The 24,497-nt window shown below is 39.3% G+C and overlaps 1 protein-coding gene across 1 annotated transcript in view; it reads left to right on the top strand.

Moving 5' to 3' along the window:
* The window catches only part of TTC29 (tetratricopeptide repeat domain 29), a gene marked incomplete at both ends in the record, with an annotated part of 125,811 nt that overhangs the window by 17,886 nt on the left and 83,428 nt on the right, over nt 1-24,497 (top strand). Inside the window, 2 exons of the mRNA XM_080697152.1 lie at nt 8,774-8,997; nt 14,571-14,756. Coding sequence (XP_080553278.1) covers nt 8,774-8,997; nt 14,571-14,756 — 410 coding nt within the window. The remainder of the gene's footprint in view (nt 1-8,773; nt 8,998-14,570; nt 14,757-24,497) is intronic.

Raw genomic sequence — 24,497 nt, 5'->3', positions numbered from 1 at the left:
CTGTAATAATATTATGACCAGAGCTATTTTTGAAATACATCTTAAAACTATAGGTAAGCTACAGTGATTTATTATTTTCATTATTCTTTGAAGTTCTGAAGTGTTTAGGAGAAATTAATAATGCTCATTTTTCCTGGATAACTCTAATTATTGCAACTAATTATAATGAAAGATAGATTCTTCGGATTCAGGTATAATAAGCTGCTCCATATTAAGATGTTAACACGTAATTGTTAAACGAAGCCGTCCAAAAAATAAGCAGAGACAACCACAGTCTTTGCTGTTGCTGGACCGACTGACATGCAAAGTCAGTTTCCTTCAGAGATGCCGTTACCATTTAAAAGTGCCTTTTACATGTATTTTCCTTGGTCAGTAGAAATGCCTGGGTACATATATGAATGTTTACCTCTAAAATATCTTTCCAAAAATGAGAATTGATTGGTTTGAAAACTGAATCTGTGATAGGCCACCAGCTCTATTTACATTTTTAACAGGGGAGAATTTGTTAACTGATTTCATAGGCAGCTACATGTTTTGCTGTTACCAGATGGATAAGATAGAATACCCTGCATAATTTTACATTTATAGTGTTTGAGTATCACCTTATTTGCATATCAATTAAAATAATATCTGTATTAAGATGGATAATGAGTTATCAAATTTACATGATGTGACTGCAGTTTGCTAAATTTCCAGTAGATGCCCCCAGAGACCAGTCAACTCATTGGAAATGCTTTTAAATTTAAAAAGAAAACTTTTTATATTAGAACTTTTCTTCTTGCTTCATTTTGAAGTACATGGAAACTAAAAGTTCTAAAAATCTTAGCTATCTGTGAATTTACTGCTCTTCAATGTTTATTCTACGTTTATGTATGTGAGTGGTAACAGTGCTATATTTAATTGGTATTAATACTATAACTAATAATTTTAAACTTAAATGTATAAAATTAAGGCTTTTAATTTTCCTTGAAATTCTGCATATTTTTAAAGGAAAGCCATTTAAACAGTCAGGTTTTTTTCTTTCTAACTTCTCTTTCTCTATATATTTATATGTCTAGGGAAATGCTTTACCATTATGTTAACTTAAGGGGGGGAAATTACACTTTTCAAAGAACTATTAATTGTTTCAAAAAAGGTAAACAATTGTTATCAGTTAGCATGTATATGCCACAAAATAACATTTTTTCATTTTGATTATATGTAATATCCACCTACACTGAAAAGTATGGGTAAGAATAGCGGTTCACTTTATTTCATGGAAATTATATTAACTGAAGCTATTTAAGTATTAATTTAAGTCAATGTAATTATCCCGTAGGTGATTCCAATAACATTTACCCTACAATATGAATGTAGGACTGAGACAGATAATGCACCAGTGACTTATAAATATTAACTGTATGGGATAAAAGTATTAGCTCGACTTTTGATGAGCTACTACACATCTTTTGAGTTTATCTTTGTCAGATTAAATAAAAATTTTATGGTCTTGTTTTAAAATATGTTTTTTTATTGTACTGCGTGTGAAGTACTTGATAGGATTCAAAGCTTTACCTTGGTGCCATCATTTCAGTTGATCCCAGGAAGAAATATGTTAAATATATTTGACATATATTTGAACAGGCGATAATACCTTAGATTTTTGAAAGCCCGCTTCTAGGTTATGTATTAATTTAGGCAGGGAAAATAAAATAAGTTGTCATGTCTGTTCATTTTTTCATGTCCATAGACGTGTGTGCGGTTTATCTTTTTGAAGGTTTGCCTTTGTCCCTGTTTTACCTGTTAGACGTTGCAGCCTTGAGTGGGAATCATAGCTGTTGAATTTGTTTCTGCGGGTGCTCTTGGCTGGTTGCTTTCTCCTTCTGCGGAGGTGTTCCTCTGGGAGAGGCACTGGCCTCTGTTCCCAGTCCAACATAAACATAAATTAGCAAGGATAAAGAGAGCAGCTTTCAAATTGTAGATTACATCATAATTGCAAAATTACATCAAATTCGCAAACAGTCAGTGCAAATAAACAGAACATTGTGTGGAGGAAGAGGGGAAGGAGGAGGAGGAAAGGCATCAATATTTTATGCAATAGGAGGCAATGTGGAGAAAAGGAAAGAATTCAGAACCTGCAGCCAAAGAGAGTGGGGCGTGAATCACAGCTCTGCTGCTGATTAGCAGGTGTGGCTTTGAGCAGTCCCCAGCCCTGTTGAAGAGAGGGCTTTTATCCATAAAAATGGAAGCAGTGCTTTACAGAGTTATTGAGGGAGTCAGAAATGATGTTTCTATGGTACTTGACACAGTGTGGGAGCTCCATAAATAGTAGCTGTTCAAAATAGTTTAAGGCGGAATTTAACTGTGTGTAATATTGCCATAGCTGTTTAATAGTAAGCCCTCCCATCACCTCGTTTCCCAGCACCGCCACAATTCAGCTGCCGTGGGATTATGCCAAAGTGTGCACGTTTGTTTTTAGACACTTTCTAGGTTTATTTTTAATCTCAGAATTTTTAAGAAAATATTAATGTAAATTCAATTTTTTGTGGTAGTGGGGACTGAACCAAGGGGCATTCTACCTCTGAGCTACACCCCCAGCCCCATTTTTTATTCTTCATTTTGAAACATGTTCTTGTTAAGTTGTGGAGAGCCTCACTAAGTAGCTGAGGAGGGCCACGAGCCTGCGATCCTCTGTCTCAGCCTCCCAAGCACTGGGAATACAAACATGGTGTGTGTGTGTGTGTGTGTGTGTGTGTGTGTGTGTGTGTGTGTGTTGCTGAGGATTGAACCCAGGGGCATTCTACTACTAAGCTACACCCTGGCTCTTTTAATTTTTTGTTTTGAAATGGGGTCTGTCTAGGTGGCTGAGAGTCTCACTAAATTGATGAGGCTGGGCTTGAACCTGAGATCCTCCTGTTTCAGCTTCCTAAGTACTGGGATTACAGGAGTACACCACTGTGCCCTGCTCTGAATAATGCCTTTAAAAGAGAGTAAAGCCTAAATGAAATGCTGAACTCCCTCATTCTGGTCTTACATCCATGCTCCAGCCACGTCCCTGGTCTGGGACAGCCTCAGCACCTGCAGTGACACAGACCTTCCTCAAGCTTAAGATTGACAGATGTCTAATATGTTCATGAGTGGTGCCACTTTTGCTTCTGTGAATGGCAGACTTTATTTTTTTCTGTTAGAACTCTCCTTTGTTAAATCAATCAATCTATCTATCATCTATCTATCTATCTATCTATCTATCTATCTATCTATCTTTTTTGCCAGATATCTCCATTTTTACCCCATCTAATAGTTTCAGGTCAAAGAGATTTTTCTTCTCCTGGTTCTTAAAAGCAACATCTTCTATTTAGATGAGTATTTATCAATGTTTTAGTGTATAAATAAAACCAAAGAGTAGAAACTTCTTGTCCAAATTAAATACCAATTAAAATAACAAATTCTCTTTCTGTTTACATTTCTATTTGTGTTTAAAAAAATTCTTTTCCATGAAGCAGGTGAATGTTGGCTGTGTTTCTCTGTTGAGAAATGCAAATAGAAATAATCATGGAGATCGACATATTTTTATTTTCAGATACCCAGTTCATTTTCATAAATGAAGATATTTTTCTGGTTAAATAATTCACATTAACTGTGAAGGTTTAAATAGGAGTGTCCTTATTAAGTCATTATAACTGCTTTTTCTTGTTCTCAAATATCACTGATGAGGTTTACTTAAACAATAGCATACAAGTGTGGGTATAAAATTGAGATTATGTCAGCATAGTTTTATATGCATATTAAGTATATCCCCATTTGGAATTTTTTTCTCTAAAAAGTGGCCATTGTTTAAAAATGCAAAAGATATTTTATTTTTATTTTTTTTAAGGTATTTGGGTTTGAACCCAGGGACATTCTACCTCTGAGATATACCCCCCAGCCCTGTTTCATAATAAAGAATTAAATTCTTTATTATGAAACAGGGTCTCACTAAGTTGCTAAAGGCCTCACTAAGTAGGTGAGGCTGACCACAAACCACAATCTTCCTGTCTCAGCCTCCTAAGTACTGGGATTACAAGCATTCGCCGCCATGCCCGGCTAAGATTTTCTAATTTGATGTTACATGTTGTGGGTGTTTTGAGGCTGAAAGACATCTTGGAAATGATCCTAGTCCAGCTCTTTTGAAGTCACTTAATATTCTTTGGTCACAGGCAACAGAAATAGATCCTGACTGAATTAAATGGAATAATTTTATTGAAAGGATATTAGGTAACTGGTGGAATTGAAGGGAGACCTTGGCTCAGAACAAAAAAATGACAAGACACAAGATACCACATGGATCTAAGTAGCAGGAATTACTTGAAAATAATATGAAGGCCCTTTACCCCCACATCCTGGGCTGCTTGCCTCAGTGTTCCAGATCTTGGGAGAGAGATCACGGCCACCTAATTTGGTCAGTAACTCATCTCTTGTAGGGCACAGTGATGCACACCTATAATCGTAGTGTTTGGAAGGCTGAGACAGAAGGTTTGCATGCTCAAGGCCAGCCTCCACAATTTAATGAGACCATCAGGAACTTAGCAAGACCCTGTTTCAAAATAAAAAGGGTTGGGGATGTAGCTTGGAGTTGTAGAATGCCCCTGGGTTCAATCCTCAGTACAAAACAACAACAATATTAATAATCTACCTCTTGGTTAGGGAGTCTGGCTAATATTAGACACATGTGGGACTGTGTTCAAAAGTATTTTGGATGGCTGAAACCTATGGAAAGGGGACTGGATGCTTGGTGTATCTTCAAGGAGAGGAAAGAAAGACCCAGTTGGTGATGGACTGCATTTCTCTCCCAGTTGGGTTTAGAACTAAGACGTTTTCCTGACTGCTCTGTCTACTATTTATTTTTATTGTTTAAAGTCAATATTTACTTTTCATTTGTAATTTCTTTATGTTTTTCCCAGTAGGCTTCCTTCTCTCCTAGGAAGGTTAGATTTCCAGTCCCCATCCTCTGACACCTCCCGGGACAGCCTCCAGACTCTGTTCTAGGGTACCATTTGCAGTGCCTTCAGGCTCCCCAAACTCCACTTATCCGAACCCAAACGCATTCTCTTTTCCCAAGCCTATTCATCTCTGTGTCCTCTTCTTTGGCAAATTACCAATGACTTATCCACACAAATCCTGATTGTCATCCAGGCTCCCCTCTGGTCTACACCTTCAACACCCATTCAGCCACTAAGTAGTCAATATTTTTATCTTCTAACTCTGTTTTGGACCCACCTAACCCTACTCTTTCCCTGCCTCCTATGCCCCCCATTCCAGCCCCCACTGCCTCTCAGTCTATGGCCACTCGTATCTCCCATTTCTTCTGGGGGCTCCCAGTTTTGCCCTCCTCCCAGCCCTTCTCTTATTGCCTTCTTTTTTTGACACCTTATTTGGAGAGTGAAAAAAGGAAGACATTCCCACAACTAATAAGAGTCCCAAACTCAAGGATGATAAATTGAAAGTATTTTTTGAAAACTTCATCTGAATTTCTGGCTGGCCCTGGGCCTAGATCTTCCCTAGTGTAAAAATTCAATCTTGTCACTTTCAGGAAAAGTGAGTCCAATTCGGCAATTTCTCAGGTTGGTCATGATCCTAAGACCTCTTGCCCTTTCTCTGACTTCCTAGATAGAAACAGCATTGTACTGAGGTGAGTCAACGGGAAGTAGAGTTACTAGATTTAGCAAATAAAATACATGACAAGCAATTAAACATCACTTTCTGAAAACCTGAAACTATATATCTTTTAGGTATAAGTATGTCCTGTGCATTATTTAGGGCATTCGAATACTAAAGAATAATTCCTTAGTGATGGGACATTTCCACTTATCTGGGCATCCTGAAATTTATGTGAGGACCGGGGGGGGGGGCACAAGCAGGGAGACAGTACAGGGTGGAATTTACGTAGATCTCATCCTTATGGTTATGACCATTCCGTCTCCAATCCTCCTTGCTTATCTACTAACATAACTCCACTTTGGGTTGGGGCAGAATGTGCCCAAGGGAAGGCAGGAGATTTGTGTTCTCAGACTCTTTGCAGCAAAGGGGATGGGGTGGAGTTGGGGGTGGCAGGACCCAGTTTTGTCCAGTGAGACCAAAGTGGAAGTCTACTAGTAGTTGTGGGAATGTCTTCCTTTTTTCACTCTCCAAATAAGGTGTCAAAAAAAAGAAGGCAATAAGCAATTCCACGTTGCCCTTTTTTCTTGCCTAGAAAGTGGACATGATGTCTGGAGCCGTAGTGGCTCCTATAGTGACCAGCAGGGGACAAACAGGAAAGTCAAAATACTCTTAGGAGACATAGACTTTGCACTTGCTGGGCCACTGAACCAGGCCCTCAGCAGCCTAGCTGTCAGCAAAAACCGGAAGCCTCTATTTTTTCAAAACACTGTGAGGCAAGTTTACCCTTTCTTGTAGCCGAATGGGTTCCAAGCCTATGACTTCATATAAGGTGGCCATCTCCAAAGCCTTGGCTCATCCTTATTTACCAGCTCTGGAAATGTGCTGGCCAGAACCCTGGCAGAGCTCCTCAGGCTGTCCATTTGCCTTTTGGTTGTGTCTTCCTTTCATCCCCAGAGGGAAGGCCATAGACAGCCCATAGCTCCTTGCTGTGGTCAGAGAGCATGGCAGCAGGCACATCAGCCCTTTCTTGCCAGGAACTTTTCGTGTCACACTCAGAGTCCACTGGAATATTTTGGCATCATCCTATTCATTCAGGGGCTGTGGGGAGTTACAGGGCTGTCCTGGTCCTCTTCTGTCTAGAAACCTGGTGTAGGGGGACGCGGGCAGGGAGCATTGATGACTTCCTGCCTTCGAGACTCCCGCATGGGAAGCAGGCTACAAGTGTTTTCTACTCTCGGGTCCCACTGGATCTCACAGGCTGCTCACTTGCTCTACTCTGGTGTTTGGCTGGAATAGAGGAGAGAGAGAAGCCACAGCCCTTCTCAGCATCTTGCTGCTGCCTCCTCTATCTCCATTGAAAGAGCGAGCAAACGGTGTTATTCCAACATTTTCTCTTCCCTGTTGGAATATTTCTTGGTCTCATCCCGTATGGCGGCTTCTGAGCTTCTGAGCTAGGTGTGGTTTCTCTACTCTCTTGGGAGCTGGCGCTCTAACATTCTGGCTGCCAGATGGCAGAGGGGTGCAATTCAGCTGGGACACTCCTTCCAGGTGGCTTTTCTAAAATGCAATCACATGCTGTCCATTCGCAGACACACTCCCTAGCAGTCCTCTGCCGTGACTTGCTTGGAGTCCAAACTTCTCTCCACTGCTTTACCATGACATCTCTGCATGATCTCGACCCTGCTATCACAACAACGACAAGGATAATGATGATAAAAGATAAGAAGGAAACCTTCAGATCTTGCCGCTCTCCGCCTCAGTTTTCTGTTTTGTTCTCTACCTAAGCAGATCCTCTCAAAAAGAAATCCTTGGATGATGGAATCCAGTTTTAGAACTCTTGTAGGTGAATCTAATGCACAGCCAGCAACTGAGAACCAACAGTGTGGGTCTTCGCATTTCCCAAGGATTTTCACATTTATCATTCCGTCTGGCTCCTAGAAGAATCCTGTGTCAGTGGGGCATATGGTAACATGTGCGTGTGAGAGAAGAGAAAAAGTGAGGTCCAGGGAGGTCAGGTCAAACTGCTCTCAACTCTGAGTGTTCTAAGTTTTTTTCCCCCAAAACCACACTGAAATTTTTATTGCTAATAGTTACCATATCGTGGCAGTGGCTCTAAATATTGAGTTGTCTTCTTTTTTAAGAAAAATGTAAAACAATTTGGATAAAACTACATCTTTGGCGTGCTGTAGTTCTTTTGGTTAAATAGTAGTCACCGCCCACCTGTGAACTCATACGCTAGCTTGCGTCTTGTATAGTAATTTTCAGTCATTGCTTATGTTTCATTGTTGGTTGTGTTCTCACGCTAGAATGCAGACTTTAAAAGGGCACTGAGTCTATTTGGTCTAAAATAATGGGTGGAAATATTAAAAACAAAAAATAAGATAGTGGATGGCATTTAGTAGAAAACACAATGGTGATTTGTGGAAGGAATAGATGGCATATTTCTCTGTCGCTTGATCTTCTTGCACATGATTCATTATTGGAGTTAGAAGTGATTTTGTTTCATTTTGTTTTTTGAGATGGGACCTGGCTCTGTTGCCCAGGCTGGTCTTAAACTCCTGGGTTCAGATGATCTTCCTGCTTCAGACTCCAAGTCTTAGGACCAAGAAGTAAATTAACAAACTATTAACTTATTTCTACCTGAGAATATATTTATTTTTATAGATTTCAATAAATATGTTCTGCATGAATGAATGATAAACTTTCATCACATACAGCGAAACCAACTAATGTAGAGAGGACATTGTTTTGAAATTAAATAGTGAATTTGATTTTTGCCTGGCTTTGTGAATGTCCTTGTTAGCTTGGTTGGTGGGTGGGTTTTGGTGGAAGGCTGATGATCCAGTGTGCTTGGATACTATCAGTCAACTACCTTATTGGTCCTCATCAAAGGGAGCTCAGCTCTGGAACGGATATATTTATAATGTAATTTTATTAAAACTACTGTATTCAGATAGCTCCCAGCATCTTTCATTAAACTGAATTTGTTCCATTATAAGTGTTGGAGGCAAAGATCTTTTGATAATTTTCAGTGCTTTGACTGAAGGGGGGAAGAAAAAAAGAGTGCCGTTCAGCCTTTAATTATCGGAGAAGAAAAACACGGGGCAGATTGAAAGGATTAAATAAAGCTCTTGAGTGTTCTGGTTCTTATTCCCAGTTACAGGAACTCGTACAAGAAGAACATTTGTGTGGACATGCTGCGGGATGGTTATCACAAGTCCTTCACGGAGCTCTTCGCTCTGATGGAGCACTGGGATGCTCTGCGGGAGGCTGCGAGGCGCAGGTCCGTCTTCTGGCAGCAGAGGCCCCTGGAGGAGCAGATGGATAAAATGGATTACTTCTACCGACACCTGACCATGGCTGAGGCTGCCGAGAGAAGTGGTAGGTTGAGGGGTGGCAGGCAAGAGGGAAGATCCCAGACTGTTTCAGGTGTGAATCTGAAACATCACTGCAACTAGCGTTGTTCAGTATAGTCCACTAAGCATATTTATGGGATATATGTTAGGGAACCAGGCTGCTCAGACACAGGGGCATCCCGGGGGTGTCATCCCAAACCTCAAAGACAGTGTGTAACACCTAACATCTTCCAGAACTTTCCAATGGATTAAAATCACTCATTATTATTCATTGTAAACATTAACATCATTTCCCTCTAATATTATCTAAATATTGACTTTCACTCAGGATATACTTTCAAGGAGCACTGCCACTTGAAAAATGACACTTGAGCTGGGCGTGGTGGCGCATGCTTGTAATCACAGTACTCGGGAGGCTGAGACAGAAGGATCTGGGTTCACAGACAGCCTTAGCTATTTAGTGAGGCCCTTTGCAACTCAGTGAGAACCTGTTTCAAAATAAAGAATAAAAAATAGGGCTGGGGCAAAGTTTGGAGGTAGAAAGCCCCTGGGTTCCAACCCCAGTACTGCCAAAAAAAAAAAAAAGATGATACTTGTTTTTCTGCATTTTATAATGAGTTTTTAAGGTTTTCTTATAAAATTTTACTGATTTGAATCAGAAAACTTTTACTACTGAATGTTGAAAAAACATGAAGTGCTTGAAATTCACAATTGTGCTTAAAATTTTTAATTTCCCATTTTCTGTGGAATCATATCTGATGAATATCTTTTTTGCATTTTAATGTTTTCTAGAAACTTTATATATTTCAAATAGTAAAGAAAATACTTGAGTCTCTGCTACAACTATGTTGGTATTATTTTCATAAAATTTTCTTAGTTACACATTGGGGATTGGTCATTTTAACTGATCATCTATGAGCAAAAAAAAATGCAAAGAAAATCCTATAATTTGGCATATAAATTTGATTTTCTAAATTATTATTTTCCTTGACATTTTGGGTGAAAATGCTACAGGAAAAATAATTAGTTAATTAATAGTTGAGACCTCAAAATGATGGTAGTTACTTTATACGGGTACTAGGCAACTTTCTGTCACTCCCAAGCTACTATACAGAAAACTAATGAGGTATAGGAAAGGCAGAAGTGTGGCGGAAGTCTTATTCTTTAGAGAAGAGTCAATATGTTAGTTCCCATGAAATTATGACCTGACTTAAAAGCAAAAAGACACTCAAAAACGTGAACAGCATTAGCTGGGCGTGGTGGCGCACGCTTGTAATCCCCTGCTTGGGAGGCGGAGACAGGAGGATCATGCAGGTTCGAAGCCAGCCTCGCTGGATAAGAGACCCTGTTTCCAAATTTAAAAAATATATAAAAATAGGTCTGGGAATATAGCCTGGAGGTAGAAGGGTTTCCAGGAACCCCAGTACCACCAAAAAAAAAAAAAATGTGAGCAGCAAAATAAGCAAATTAGGGTGGGTGGGATAAGGGCCAGTGGGATAAGACATGATTATTTATAGGATGGAAAGTATTCATTTGCAGGATTGACTTGAAAATCAAGTCTTTTGGTGAACTTTGAAGTGCAATTTGTATAACTTCTCAAGAAACTAACTGTCATGGATAAAACACACTATGCAAAAACAAACAACATTCCAGTGTCGGCCCAAAATTCCAATGTGATATTTACACTGGAAGTAATCAATTAGAATTAATCAATATAAAATTTGCATGTTGGTCTTTTTTAAACTTAAATTTCATCATATGTACTGTGTAAAATAGAGGCATTCGTTTGACTTGTCATAAAATATTACAAATGAGTCAACTTATAATAAAGTATTCTGCAATTGTAAAGAAACTAAAATGCTAAGTATTCTGTTTTAAGGTAGTGCACATCTTACTTTCTAATCTATTAAGGAAAAAATGACTGTAGATATAAGTTAAAATGCTTTCTCAACTCAAAACTAATGAAGTCCCACCTTTATAATGCTGGTCAGAATAATGAAAGGAAATATTTTCTTCACTGAATGGATTATTCATGGTGACCAAAGTTGCACTTGTTCAATGGAACACAATTATCTCTTGTTTAGAATCACTCTCCTCAAAGCACTGTGGCTTTTGCCTGGTTGATATATCAAAAATCAGAATTATTTTGAAAAATATAAATGGGCATACTTTAATTGAATGGCATATAAGCAGTTATATGATAATTTCTAAATGATGAGTGTAGTATTTCTCATAATTAACACATGATCTTTTTGGGAGGAAAACTGTGTTTTGGAAGAGAAATATCTCATAAAATGAGATATGAATTTCTGCTTTTTAATTGAATTCATCCTAAATCTTAAAATATATGTGTATATACATGCATGTATGTGTCTATACATATTTGTCTAAAACATAGAAACCTGTCAATGGCATCTCAAGGTTCTATCCATATGATGGCGGGATCTGAGACAATTACCCCAAAATAACATATCTTCAAGCATCCTAACTGCTTCTCATTGGAAAGACCATCACTCTAGGGTCACAATGAAGCGCATTTAATCAAAAATCTGGCATTAACAGCAGTCAGTGCAGGTCATTTCTGTCTCTTGAGATTTACAGAGTAGCAATTTAGAGCTATTTAGATTTCTTTACCAAATATCACTTACTGTTTTAGAGAAAAGTTGTGTTTAAAGTAAGCCAGTCATTTCTTTTTTGAGTATTTTCCATCTGTTGAAGTGTTTCTTTGTCCTTCATATATTTCTTTTTTTTTTTTTAACCATTGTTGTGAATCATCTCTGTACCGTCTGCAACATTATGATTAGGATCTTGAGCCCCATGAGGGTGGGAAAGAGATGGTAATGGGTAACCGAATCAATAGATGATTCAAACATTATTTACACTTGACTTTTAAATTATTGTCAAGGGTTGGGCAGCAATATTTCCTCCAGTAACTTGTTTAACATATACTAAGTCTGTTCTGTTCAAGCAAAGTTTCAAAGAATATTTATAAATAAAGTTTTATGCAAAAACAAAGCCAAAACAAATTGTATATTAAGGGTAAGTTTAGGGAAAACCAAATGAACCGACACTGAAGTTAAACATGTTGATATATTTCAAGACTTACAGCCTTTAATGTGCTTCTGTGAATGCATTTTGCTAAAAGAGGAAAGTTAACAAGAATACTTCCCAAACTGATTTAATGATGAAATCCCCCCTTAAGGAGTATAGTGTCTAAATAACAAACGAACATTAAAATTGATTTTCATCTTCTGAATATACCTGCTAACAGTTCAAGAGAGTGATCCAGAGTCGGACGTGGTGGCGCACGCTTGTAATCCCCGCACTTGGGAGGCGGAGACAGGAGGATCGCGCAGGTTTGAAGCCAGCCTCACTGGCTTAAGAGGCCCTGTTTCCAAATAAAACAAAAATAAAAATTAGGTGTCTGGGAGTGTAGCCCAGAGATAGAAGGGTTTTCAGGAACACCAGTACTACCAAAAAAAGAAAAGAGAGGGGGGAGGGAGAGAGAGGCATAAACAAGGAGAAAAGTCTACTTAGAATGTAAAGGATACAGACCTTAGCTGTAGAAATTACCTTAGTTGAGGGGTAGTCTTTAAGTATGGGATCTTAGATAGGCATGATGATGCATTTATAATCCTAGTACTGAGACAAGAGGATTATAGGTTTGAGGCCAGCCTCTGTAATTTAGTAAGATACTCAGCAACTTATCAAGACCTTGTTTCAAAATAAAAATAATAAAAATAGGACTGGGGGTGTAGCTTAAAGGTAAAATGTCCTGGGTTCAGTCCCCGATACCATAAAATGAAATAGGGCTCAGAGTGTAACTCAGAGGTAGAATATCCCTAGTACCAAAATAAAAATAAATATGGTATCTTAATAACTCATACAAGTGTAACTCATAAATATTTATGAAATTTTGAGAATATTTTTACAATAAAATTTTATTATTAAAAATGGAAAAATTATTGCAGGACTATATACATTTTTAAAGCTCTATATATTTAAAAACTTTATGTAAACATATATTATTTATTTATTTATTTATTTATTTATTTATTTTGCGGGTCTAGGGATGGAACCCAGGGGCTTTTGACCTCCAAGCTACACCCCCTGCCCTATTTTTTATTCTTTATTTTGAAACAGGGTCTCACTAAGTTACAAAGGGCCTCACTAAGTAGCTGAGGCTGTCCGAGAAACACGATCCTCCCGTCTCATCCTTCCGAATGCTTGGATTACAAGCATGCTCTACCATGCCCAGTTTATATCCTATACTAAAATAGAGAATATGAAAAGCTTTACTTACTGTTATTTAAAAATAATAACCCTCTAATCAGTAAATATGACAAAAATGTGAAATGTTAAAAAACAGACTACAGTGGCTTCTTTACATACGGTGGTTATATGTACATGCAACAAGTACATGGTATCTAGAGATTTCTTTGAACACATCAGAGTGACTTATTCACGGTGCTCCACAGCTCATGTGACCATATCACTCTTTTTTTTTTTTCCCCTGAGCCATTTGATTTAATCTTATAGGTGTACTAGTGGGAAGTATTTTTCATAATTGTATTTCCTTTAGGATCATATGAGCTGACTCTTCGAGTAATAGTAAGCAATTAGTATCAGTGAGTTCAAGCACATAATGATTGTTGTAAAAAATGTTTCGGTGCAGTAACCCAGAGACCACTACATATTACAATGTGCTTTCAGAATAAACATAGAAAGAAAGAAAGATTATGTATTTGTTCATATTCACCACTAGAGAAGGGTTTATAAAACTGAGGCACAATTAATTTATTAACACGCATACATGTTGACTCAAGCTAACTATTGCAGCAGGGTTTCTAAAACGGACTCGCGATGTATTAATGCACTTTTGTATACATGTGTCAGATGACACTTTAGAAGAAAAACTACAAGGCTTTAATAAACTAGCAACTGCCTGAGTAAAATAAACTATTCTTATTTACATATTATCAGCGGGAATAATACCTAGAACACTGAAGTATAGAAGTCAGTCTCTTCTTTCTAGAGTTGTGCATTGCTAGAAACATTCCAAGAAAATATTTGAAGCTTCTGGGGTCATTCTGATCATCATTTCTTCTATCTAACAGCCCTGTCACTTTTCTTTGTTTCCTTCAGGGTGAAACATCTTTATTTTTCCATATCCCCTCTGTTTTCTTTATTTATTTACATTACTTTTTGCCATGGTTAAGAAAAGCTTCTTTCTGTACAATCTCTACCTTTCAAACTTCCCTGAGAATAATATTCCCCAAAGAACCAAACACATTGCTAATAGATGTTATCCTTAGATATATGGAGACCCTTGTTCCCACCAAATAGTATGTGAATTGCTAATACAGTCTATGTTTTGGGAAGACTTTTTGTTATTGCTTTGTTCATGTGGCATCTCCATTAATTAATATCATTATTTTTATAGTTAAATTAATCTGACATTGAGACTTGATTTCTTAGTTACATTTTTAGGAAAAAAGTAGGAAATGTATGTCACAATACTGGCTTGCCGTTCCCAAGGTTGTGTCTTAAGACATCCTCTTTCTAACATACTCTGCGCTACTTTTTCTCTCCTTGAAGGACTCTTTGAAGATGTGTATGATAACTTGTATGCACTGGCCTGTTACTTCGATAATTCGGAAGACAAGTGGGTAAGGAACCACTTCTATGAACGATGTTTTCAGACTGCACAACTAATCAAAATTGACGGCGGGAAAAAAGAAGCCGAGGCGCAATGGCACATGGGCCTTCGCTATGAGGAAGACGGTGAGTGGGCATCTGCCAGACGCACTGGGTGTGCTCGGAGGATTCCGAGGCCAGGCAGCCTGGAAGCTGGGGGAGCGGAGCAAAAGGTGAGGAGCCTGAGAATGCGAATGTGTAGCTGTGTGTGTTGACACATGCTTGTAATCCCAGTCCTGGGGAGGCTGAGACAGGAGGATTTCAGGTTAATGGCCAGCCTCAGCAATTTAGTGAAGTCCTCCACAACTAAGTGACTTTGTTTAAAAATAAAAAAAAAAAAAAGAAATAGAGCTGGCGGTGTAGCTGAAAGGTAGAAGGCTCCTGAGTCAAATCCCCAGTAACACACACACACACACACACACACACACACACACACACACCATAAAAAAGAAAAAAAATAGTGTTTGTTGTGTGGCTCAAAGGTAGAAGTCCCCTGGAGTTCAGTCCTCAACAACTAAAAAAAAAAAAAAAAATTCAAATGTTTGAGGCCAAAACGCAAAAGGGTGCACCTTAAGGACTCAGCCTAGTATGCCTTGCAAAATATCCTTGCAGAATTCTTTGCTGGGCTCCAGCCTGTGTCCTCAGCCTGGAGCTCTCAGTAGCATCCTCACTGAGAGAAAGCACCCTCCTAGTCTTTTGTGTTTATTACGCAGGCCACCGGCTGCAGCGCTTTGAACTTTCTCTTTCCTGACAGTCTTCTTTGTTCATTTTACCTTGATTTCTCATGTTTGAAAAAGTTTGGGGAAAATAAATGGTACACTTTGTGATTTTCCTAGTGTCCTACTCCCCTATCTAAAAGTCCTCAAACTAATTATATAATGCCCGTAGCACCTCAAAGTTATTTTTCAATAAAGTCTGAAGGAAATAATGTTTAAACAGAAATTTGTGATTCATAGTATTATCTTAAGACAAGCCAAAGTCTATAAAACAATTTCAAAATGGTCAGAAACAGCTTTTGTCTGGTGATTGATTAAAGATCACAAATAGGAATTTAAGAATTAAAATTTTTATGGAAAAAATAGTGTGCAGGTAATATGAAAATATGTATACACATATATAAGTAAGAAAATGAAAGTATTTTACTGTTGTTATGCTGTTTAGTCTCACCAAAAAAAAAAATCCTCATTTTCCATAAAGATTCCATTTTCCATAAAGATTGCAAAATGGTTAAATTGAAAAAATATTATTTTGTGGGTAAAACTTTGTAGAATTTTGAAAAAAAATTAACTTTAATTTAAAAAAGGTTTCTCTGCTCCAGGAAATCGCAGTTAATGAGATTGTAACCCAAAGCATGGCAGGTACTAGAAGGTGGTCAGGGCTGCCCACTGTGACAGACGCAGGGCATGCCAATAAACATTCAGTGCAGTGAGAGAGCGAGCGTGTAGGCGGGATCCAAGAGCAGCGGGATGGAATCAGGAGGCGCTGGGGAGGGTGTTGGAAGATGGGTAGAATTGGGACAGGTAAAGAGACAGGAATATATTCAGTAGGCAAAAGAACACATCTAGAAGCACAGTTAGAGGAAGGGACAGGAGGAGCACCTGCTTACCGTGGGAAATAGATTTCTGATCGATGATGAGAGATGAAATCCCCATAGAAAGGTGAAATAAGGGCATGCTGGCATTCAGAGCCTGGGCTGAGCTTCTGAGCATTCAAGGAGAGAAGGGTGATGTCATATAAGTTGGCCCAAGATATAAAACTGGAGGAGGAGGGAAAAGAGGAAGGGAGTGGCCAGGAAGCCACCAGAGTAATAGAGATACGAAGACACAACTGAAAAGTATTTGAGAGAACGTTAAAGAGTATTGCATTGCCGTGCAAGCTAAAATATCTTAAAATGGAAGATTAGTTAAGAATAGCCATCAACTGCCAGGTAATAGAGTCCCGTGCAGTCATGAGATCATAAACTAGAGCAAAATTTATTCATTCAGCAACTACTGCTTTAAAACCCACTCCCAGGGGGATAAAGCAGTGGATGAGGCCAAGTCCCTGCCCTTGTGAAATGCAGCCATTTCAAACATACAGTTTAGGAGTGGTCATATACACTGTTGGGACAAGCAATCTTTTGAACTTTTTCCTCTTGCAAAACTGAAACTCAGTGTCCACTTTAAAAAAAAAAAAACATTTTTCTCTCCTTTTGATTCTTTAAAAAAATCTCTGTGCATTTCTTTTAGGGGATTTATAAGTTGCTTAGATGATTGATTGATTCATCTATTCATGCATTCATTCAATCAATATTGGAGGGTTTCCTGGTCCTGTTGCCAGTAACCATGGCACCGGGGTTGTCATACCATTTTAGTAGCTGACTCCCAGTGGCTGAGAGCAAGAATGAGTTTGGGACATGTAACTGGGGTCACCTACTGTGACAGTACCCTCACAGGTCTTCGGCCATTTGGACGCTCTACCCTATGGGATGATAAAACGCATCTGTGCCTCCCAATACATAGGCTTCTCTGGCTTTGAAATGTTTTAAGGGCTTTTGCCTTTGAACTTGTTTTAGAGTATTTGATTTTGTTTTGAAACTATTTTTTGTCACATCTAAAATATGTTTTCTATGCCCTTAAGCAGGGCATAGGCCCTAGGTCCATACCTTTATTACCTGACAGATAAAACAACTTGAGGTGTTGATGAGAATTCTAGGGACTGACTTGGAGCGTTTGATGTGTCTGGTGATGGTAAAAAGTTCTCTGTGCTGCTTCTGTGGTCTGGAGTAGGATTTTCACAAGAAGAGTAAAGTAGAAGTGTCGAGAATACACGTCTAGATGGAGGGGCACTCACCTGGCTGTAGGGTTCAGGCTGAGGAGAGGGTGGTGTAGCTTCCGCGTGTCTGATCTGATTGGTCCAGACAGGCGAATGGAGGCCTTACGGCAACAGCTAAACAGCAGCTGTGCTGGGGGCAGGTGGCAGCATCCTGATTCCCCCCATCCAGGTTAAAAGAGGGTATCAGCTGGCAGATGGTAACGGGCAGGTTGTCAGGGACCAACCAAATAGGCCGTGGTCCAGGGCAGGGCTCCAGCTCCCTTGAGGGACTGCAGAGAAAAAGAGGAACAGTAGCGGAAGCCATCATCACAGAGACAGGGCACAGAGCTGCAGCCAAGGATAATGCTCAGCCATTGACACACATGTGACCAAGCCTCACCCAGGGCCCCCTGGACAGAGCCCTGGAGCACAGCAAATAGATTCCAGTCCCCGCTGCTGCTAATGACGGGTCCCTGGGATACAGTGTAGCTGGCTCCCATTGGCTCAGAAGCTGGCAATCTCATTCCCCAGGTCCAATATCTTTAGCCCTGCACAGGGGTAGGAGTAGTCTTAGATCAAGAACCCCTTGTAGCAAGTCACAGGCTGTCTTCTTTTAGAATCCCGACCTTTCTTTAGGGTCTTCTCATGCACACAGGACGCAGAGGCAAGCAGCACTTTCAAGGTATCCGTGGAGCACAGGACAAAGCTCTCAGACTCTGGACAGGAGAGATGTGTTCATTCCCTCTGGAGCAGCACACACAAGTCTAACAGAGTCTGGGAGAAGACTATCATCCAGCTGGGGATCTGTAACAAGAATTTATTTTTAATGTTCATATCCGTTAACCCTGCTATTTTACTTCTAATAAATAACCAGCTATGAATACAAAAATTTACATAAAGACATATTATGGCTTTATTTGTATATGATTTGTAATAGGAAAAAAGGAAACAAAAATTATCTACAATAGAGTAACAATTAGTTATATTAATTACACATGATGGAGCCTTATCCAGCCATTAAAAATGTTATTTTCCCAATTTCATCCACAATAATCTAAAAAAAAACCTAGGAATAAATCTAACCAAAGAGATTAAAAAAACTCTATAATTAAAATTATAGAGTACTGAAAGAAGAAATTGAAGAAAAAAAACACTTGAAGATGGAAAGACCTCCAATGTTCTAGGCAGAATGTCAAAATAGCCATGTTACCAAAAACAACCTACAGATTCAAAATAATTTCTACCAAACTACCAATGACATTCTTTACAAAAGTAGAAAAACCTGTTCCAAAATTCCTATGGAAGAAAAAAAAGCCAGAGGAGCCAAAGTCATTCTGAGTAATAAGAGCATTGGTAAAGGCATCACAATATCTGATTTCAAATTATACTACAAAACTATGGTAACAAAAACAGTATCGCATCGTCATAAAGACAGACTCTTAGACCAGTGGGGTAGAGTAGAAGGTACAGAGAAAACTCCATACAGTTATAGCCAGCAGACACTGGACAAAGATGCCAAGACACATGTTAGAGTTGAGAGCCTTTTTAGCAAGTGGTGCTGGGAAACCTGGATATCCATATGTCACAGAACAAAATTAGATCCCTGCCTCTCACCCCGCCCCCAAATCAACTCAAAGTCGATCAAAGACCTAGGAATTAGACCAGACACTTTGCAACTATGAGAAGAAAATTTAGGACCATATATAAATACAGGCAAAGAGTTCCCCACTAAGACCTCTAAAGCTCAGGAAATAAAGCCAAGAATCAATAAGTGGAGTGTCATCATATAAAAAACTTCTATACAAAAAAGTGACAATCAAGTTAGGCATGGTGGCACACATTTGTAACCTCAGTAATTGGGGGCTGCGACAGGAGGATCTCGGGTTTGTGGACAGCCTCAGCTACTTAATGAGGCCCTCCACTACTTAGTGAGGCCTTGTCTAAAAAAAAAAAAAAAAAAAGTGCTGGAGGTTTAGCTCAGAGGTAGAATGCCCTTGGGTTCAGAATGCCACAGTACAGAGAGAGAGAGAGAAAGAGAGAGAGAAAGAGAGAGAGAAAGAGAAGAGAAGAGAAGAATGAATCAAAAGCACAAGAGAGAGCCCATGACATAGAAGAAAATCTTTGTCAGAGGACAAATATTCAGAATATATTTTTAAAAACTCAACACCAAAACAAACAAAAAACCCCAAATAACTCACTCAAGAAATGGAATATTGAACTAAATAGACACTTATCAAAAGAAATACAAATGGCCAATGAATATATGGAAAAAAGCCAGGAGTGGTGGCACACGCTTGTAATCCCAGCATTCAAGAGGCTGAGACCTGAGGATCGCGGTTCACAGACAGCCTCAGCTACTTAGTGAGGCCCTCTGCAACTCAGTGAGACCTGGTTTCAAAACAAAGAATAAAAAATTGGGCAGAGGCTGTAGTTCAGAAGTCTAATACCCCTGGATTCCATCCCCAGACCCACACACACAAAAAAAAAAGAATAAAAAATAGGGCAGGGGGTATAGCTTGGAGGTAGAATGCCCCTGGGTTCCATCCCCAGACCCACACAAAAAAGAGAAAATATATATGAAAAAAAAGTTCAACATTCTTAGTAATCAGGGTATTCAAATAAAAACTGCGCTGAAATTCTGTCTCACTCCAGTGAGAGTGGCAATCATCAAGGCTACAAACAATAATAAAAGCTGGCAAGGGTATGGGGGAAAGGAATTCTATGCATTTTGATGAAATTATAAATTAGTACATTCACTATGGAAATCAGAATAAAGTTTCCTCAAAAGACTAAGGATGGGACCAATATATGTCCCAGCTATACCAGTCCTTAGTATCTTTCCAAAAGAATTAGAATACTATAGTGATAAATGTGTGTCCATGTTTACAACAGCACAATTAATTTATAATAGCTAAATTATGGAACCAGCATATTAACAGATAAAGAAAATGTGTGGTATACATGCAATATGGAGTTTTACCCAGCCATAAAAACAAAATTATGTCATATTATAGGCAAATAATGAAACTGGAAAACAGGAAAAGTGAGAGAGATCAGTAAAATACAAGGGGATTGGGGAAGGGAGAGGGGAAGAAAAAGGAGAGGTGCAGGGAAGGAAGCAGACCAAAGAACCGATGTGCATACATGAACACACCACCATGAACCTCACTATTGTGTACGAATACAACGAACCAAGAAAACTTTTTAAAAATAGAAAACTCAAATGTTGTTTCGTAATCATGATAAGCAGTACCATTTAGTGAGTGCCATGTGTCTGTCATTATAAAGTGTTAATTCTGGCAAGTAGCCTTCAGCACTCATTTCCAGACTGAGCTAGGGGGAGCAGATGTGAGTTCTCCATACTGGCTCTATTTTTGCCATGGCAACCATGGAAGACATATTTTGAGACAGTGAGGTTACAAGATGGAAACAACCTGGATGACTCGGAGGGGAACTTCCCTAGAGAGTCACCCAGTCCTCAGTGGGTGTCATGTGAGCAAGAAAATTACTTTGTCTAAGCCCCTGGGATTTCAGGGTCTATTTTCTACCGTGGTAGAAAATCTAACTTTGACTAATCCAATCTCCAACACTTATATGCCCTTTTTGTGGACGAGGAATTTCAAGAGTTCTGTTAATGCTATATTTCATAAAGTGGTCTAAAGTTTCCCTTTGAAATGTGATACCCAAGATCTTTTTGCTTTCCTGAAAACTCCCATTTTAACATTTTTAATATGTCCCTTCATTTACTAATTTGACTTAGTCTTTCAAAAATTTTACTTCTATTTCTTTGATAGAAAAAAGATGCATTTTATTTTCTCTTTATGTGTTTCCATATTGTTATATTAAAGTATACATGCAGTATACATATTATCTAAGGTAAAAATAATATAACTTTTAAATTGAGCTGATGTAGAATGATTCCACATAAGTCCACAATAGTGTACTGTCTACTACATAGAGTTCTAAACTGTTTAAGAATATCCTAATCATTGCTATTCAACCCCAGGAGGAACTAGTAGGCCCCTTGACTGACCCAGCCTCCCTGTGTTTCTTTCTGGGCCAGAAACTTAGTGCTTGATTATGGGTTTTTGAATTGAAATATACCACGTAAAACTTGAGATCCCCACCTCAATCCCAAACTCTTAATTTTCTTCATTAAAGCCTCTTGGAAGTTTCCTCCAAGCTAACTTAGTGTCCCAGTATAAAAAAAGAACCAGCCATTAGAACAAAGACATCAAAAAAGTGAGCACGTTAGATGTGGTGGTGCACGTTGGATGTGGTAGTGCTTGTAATCCCAGTACTTGGGAGGCTGAGACATGAGAATCAAAGGTTCTCAGCCAGCCTTGGCTACTTAGTGAGGCCCTCCACAGCTTAATGAGACCCTTTTTAAAAATAAGGAATAAAAAATAAGGCTAGGGGTGTAGCTCAGAGGTAGAATGCCCCTGGGTTCAATCCCCAGTACCACAAAAAAAAAGTGAGCACAATTGTGGTTTTCAGTATTGAGTATTGCATGTAGCCATCACCAGAGATACCAGTCAAATGCAGGTATTTTATAGATATCCTACAGATGCCTGCTTCTAGAAATAAGGGGTGTCTTATTTACTATCTCCAAGATAATCCATCTGCAAAAATCTCTCTCACCTCGTTTCCACTTGAACCATAACCCATACAATAATTCATATAACTGGAAACTTCTTCTAAATCTCTGGAGACATTTCCCAACTAGGCCTCATTGCCAAGGAACAGCTTCACATAGACTTGCTACCTATATATTTTCCAAGAGCATATCGTACACCTTGTGCACTGGCTAGACCACAGTGCTACTCTGTCTGTGAAAATATTTGGTGGCCCTAAACCATGTCCATATCTGCCAAGACCAAGAAATAGCCTCAGTGTCAAAAGTCCCGGTAGCCCTGCTCACCACCTGTGTTAATGAGTTTTGCATCGTTGTGACAAACACCAAGGGAAGATCTATTTTGGTTGATGTTGTCATTGCTTTGGGTTTGAGACGAGGCACAACATCATGGTGGAGGAAAGTTGCTCAGCTCTTGGCAGTCGGGAAGCAGAGAGAACAGGAGAGAGGGAGCTCTGGACAAGGGGTAGTCTCAGCAGCATGCCCCGAAGAACCTGCTCTCTTCAACTAGGTCCCACCTCCTATAGTTCCCACTGCCTTCCAGTAGTCTAGTCATCTAGGAATCCATCAATAGATTAATCTCTTGGTGAGGTCAGACCCCTCATGTTCAAATCGCTTCCCCAAAGCCCTGCCTTTGGCCACTGCTACATCAGGAACCCATCCTTCAACACATGAACCTGAGGGACACCCAGGTCCAAACCATGACACACACCATCTAGTGCCCAGAGGCTTCTATATCCTGGAATTTCATCTCCCAGCAACCTCAGCATCAGAAAATTGTATTAATAGTGACAATGTTTAGCCTTTGTTTCTCACAACAATATATGTGATTGTTAACACTTACACAACACTCCTCTGAGAAAGCTGCCCTTTAAACAAGCCCTTCTTCCCTGAAGCAGAAGTAAGCACCACTACTAACTACAGGTTATGATGAAAGTAAAACAGGCTGAGGGCTGTGTGCTACCTACAGGACTGTAGGTAGACCAGTATTCTCTCCCATCCAGAAAGCATGTTGAAATTCACATACACTCCCAATTTCAAGTTTTAAAAATGTAACACGTTTTACAAAAGATAATTAAAATTAAACATTGTATATTTTTAAAGTAAATAATTTAGTGGCATACACCTATAATCTCAGTATTTAGAAGGCTGAGACAGGTGGATCACAGAATTGAGGCCAGCCTAGAAACTTAGTTAGACCCTTGGCAATTTAGTGAGGCCTTGTTTCAAAATAAAATAATAACATAGGGCTGGGGGTATAACTGGTTCAATACCTAGTACCACCAAAAAGAAAAAACAAGGTAAACAATTTCAAATCTGTGGCCCTCTGTTGTCATTAACATTATTTGAAACACATTTCAGCATTGATGAGGATACACATCTGGGTCTCGACAGATAGAGTGATTGGGAACTGCTGGTGTAGAGTTTCCAGTTCTGCTCCACCCTACCATCCAGAAGTTTCTTCTTCATTGCCTCCATCAGTTTGGTCTCCTTACCTTGCACTTTCCCTCTGGACCGCTCTACATACACTACATATTTGCAAATCCATCATCCTCTGGGCCTCAGATCCCATCCCCCCACTGGATACCTCTTTTAATGGATTCCTCACTATTCAGAGGAGACCTCCCAAATCAGCCATGTGAGCTGAATTCCATTCCCATTGATCTAGAGACACAAGGCCAGACTGTGCATTAACTAGAGAACTTCCTGGCTCCCAGGGCAAATCCTTTCTCTTGTGGCAGCCTTCCCCGTGGTGATTCTATCACACATAACCCAAGCCCTGTATGCAAGAAGGGAAGGTTCAGTACCCTGGGCTGTCAGAGGCACAACCACAGAAACCAGGTCTCTTCCGGTCAAAGGAAGGTTTTCTGGAGGAAGTCTCTTAGGTCTTTTCTCATATACACCCTGTCTCTTCTGCCCTGTCTTCTTCTTCAAACTCAGAGTTACTGAGTGTGGGCTCTCCCACTACCTCCCTTTCACCCTGTGATTCTAGCTCTCTCTGCTTGGTGGGATAGGGTTTCTCCATCCATCCTTCAATCTCTGATCCCTGTTCACCCGCTGCCCCTGTTCTCTGCCCCAGGTTCTCCAGGGTAGGTGATAACAGTCTTATAACTACCCAGCTCTGGTAGAACAATGACAGTACATACCAGCGAGACTTTTGTTTTCTTATCTCACAGGACTTTTTCAATAATATTTGTCATGAGTTTGTGTTAGTCAGATATTTATCACTGTGGTAAATTATCTGAGAAAATTAACTTAGAGGAAGAAAAGGTTTACTCTGGCTCAGGGTATCAGAGGCTTCTATATTGGATTTGTTGGCTCTTTTTTTGTTGTTGTTGTTTTTTTTTTTTTTTTTTTGAGCCTGTGGTGAGACAGAACATCATGGCAGGGAGTGCGTGGTG

Source organism: Muscardinus avellanarius (assembly GCF_963383645.1).
Source record: "Muscardinus avellanarius genome assembly, chromosome: 6".
NCBI classification, from domain to species: domain Eukaryota; kingdom Metazoa; phylum Chordata; class Mammalia; order Rodentia; family Gliridae; genus Muscardinus; species Muscardinus avellanarius.
This window is presented reverse-complemented; position numbering and strand designations above follow the sequence as displayed.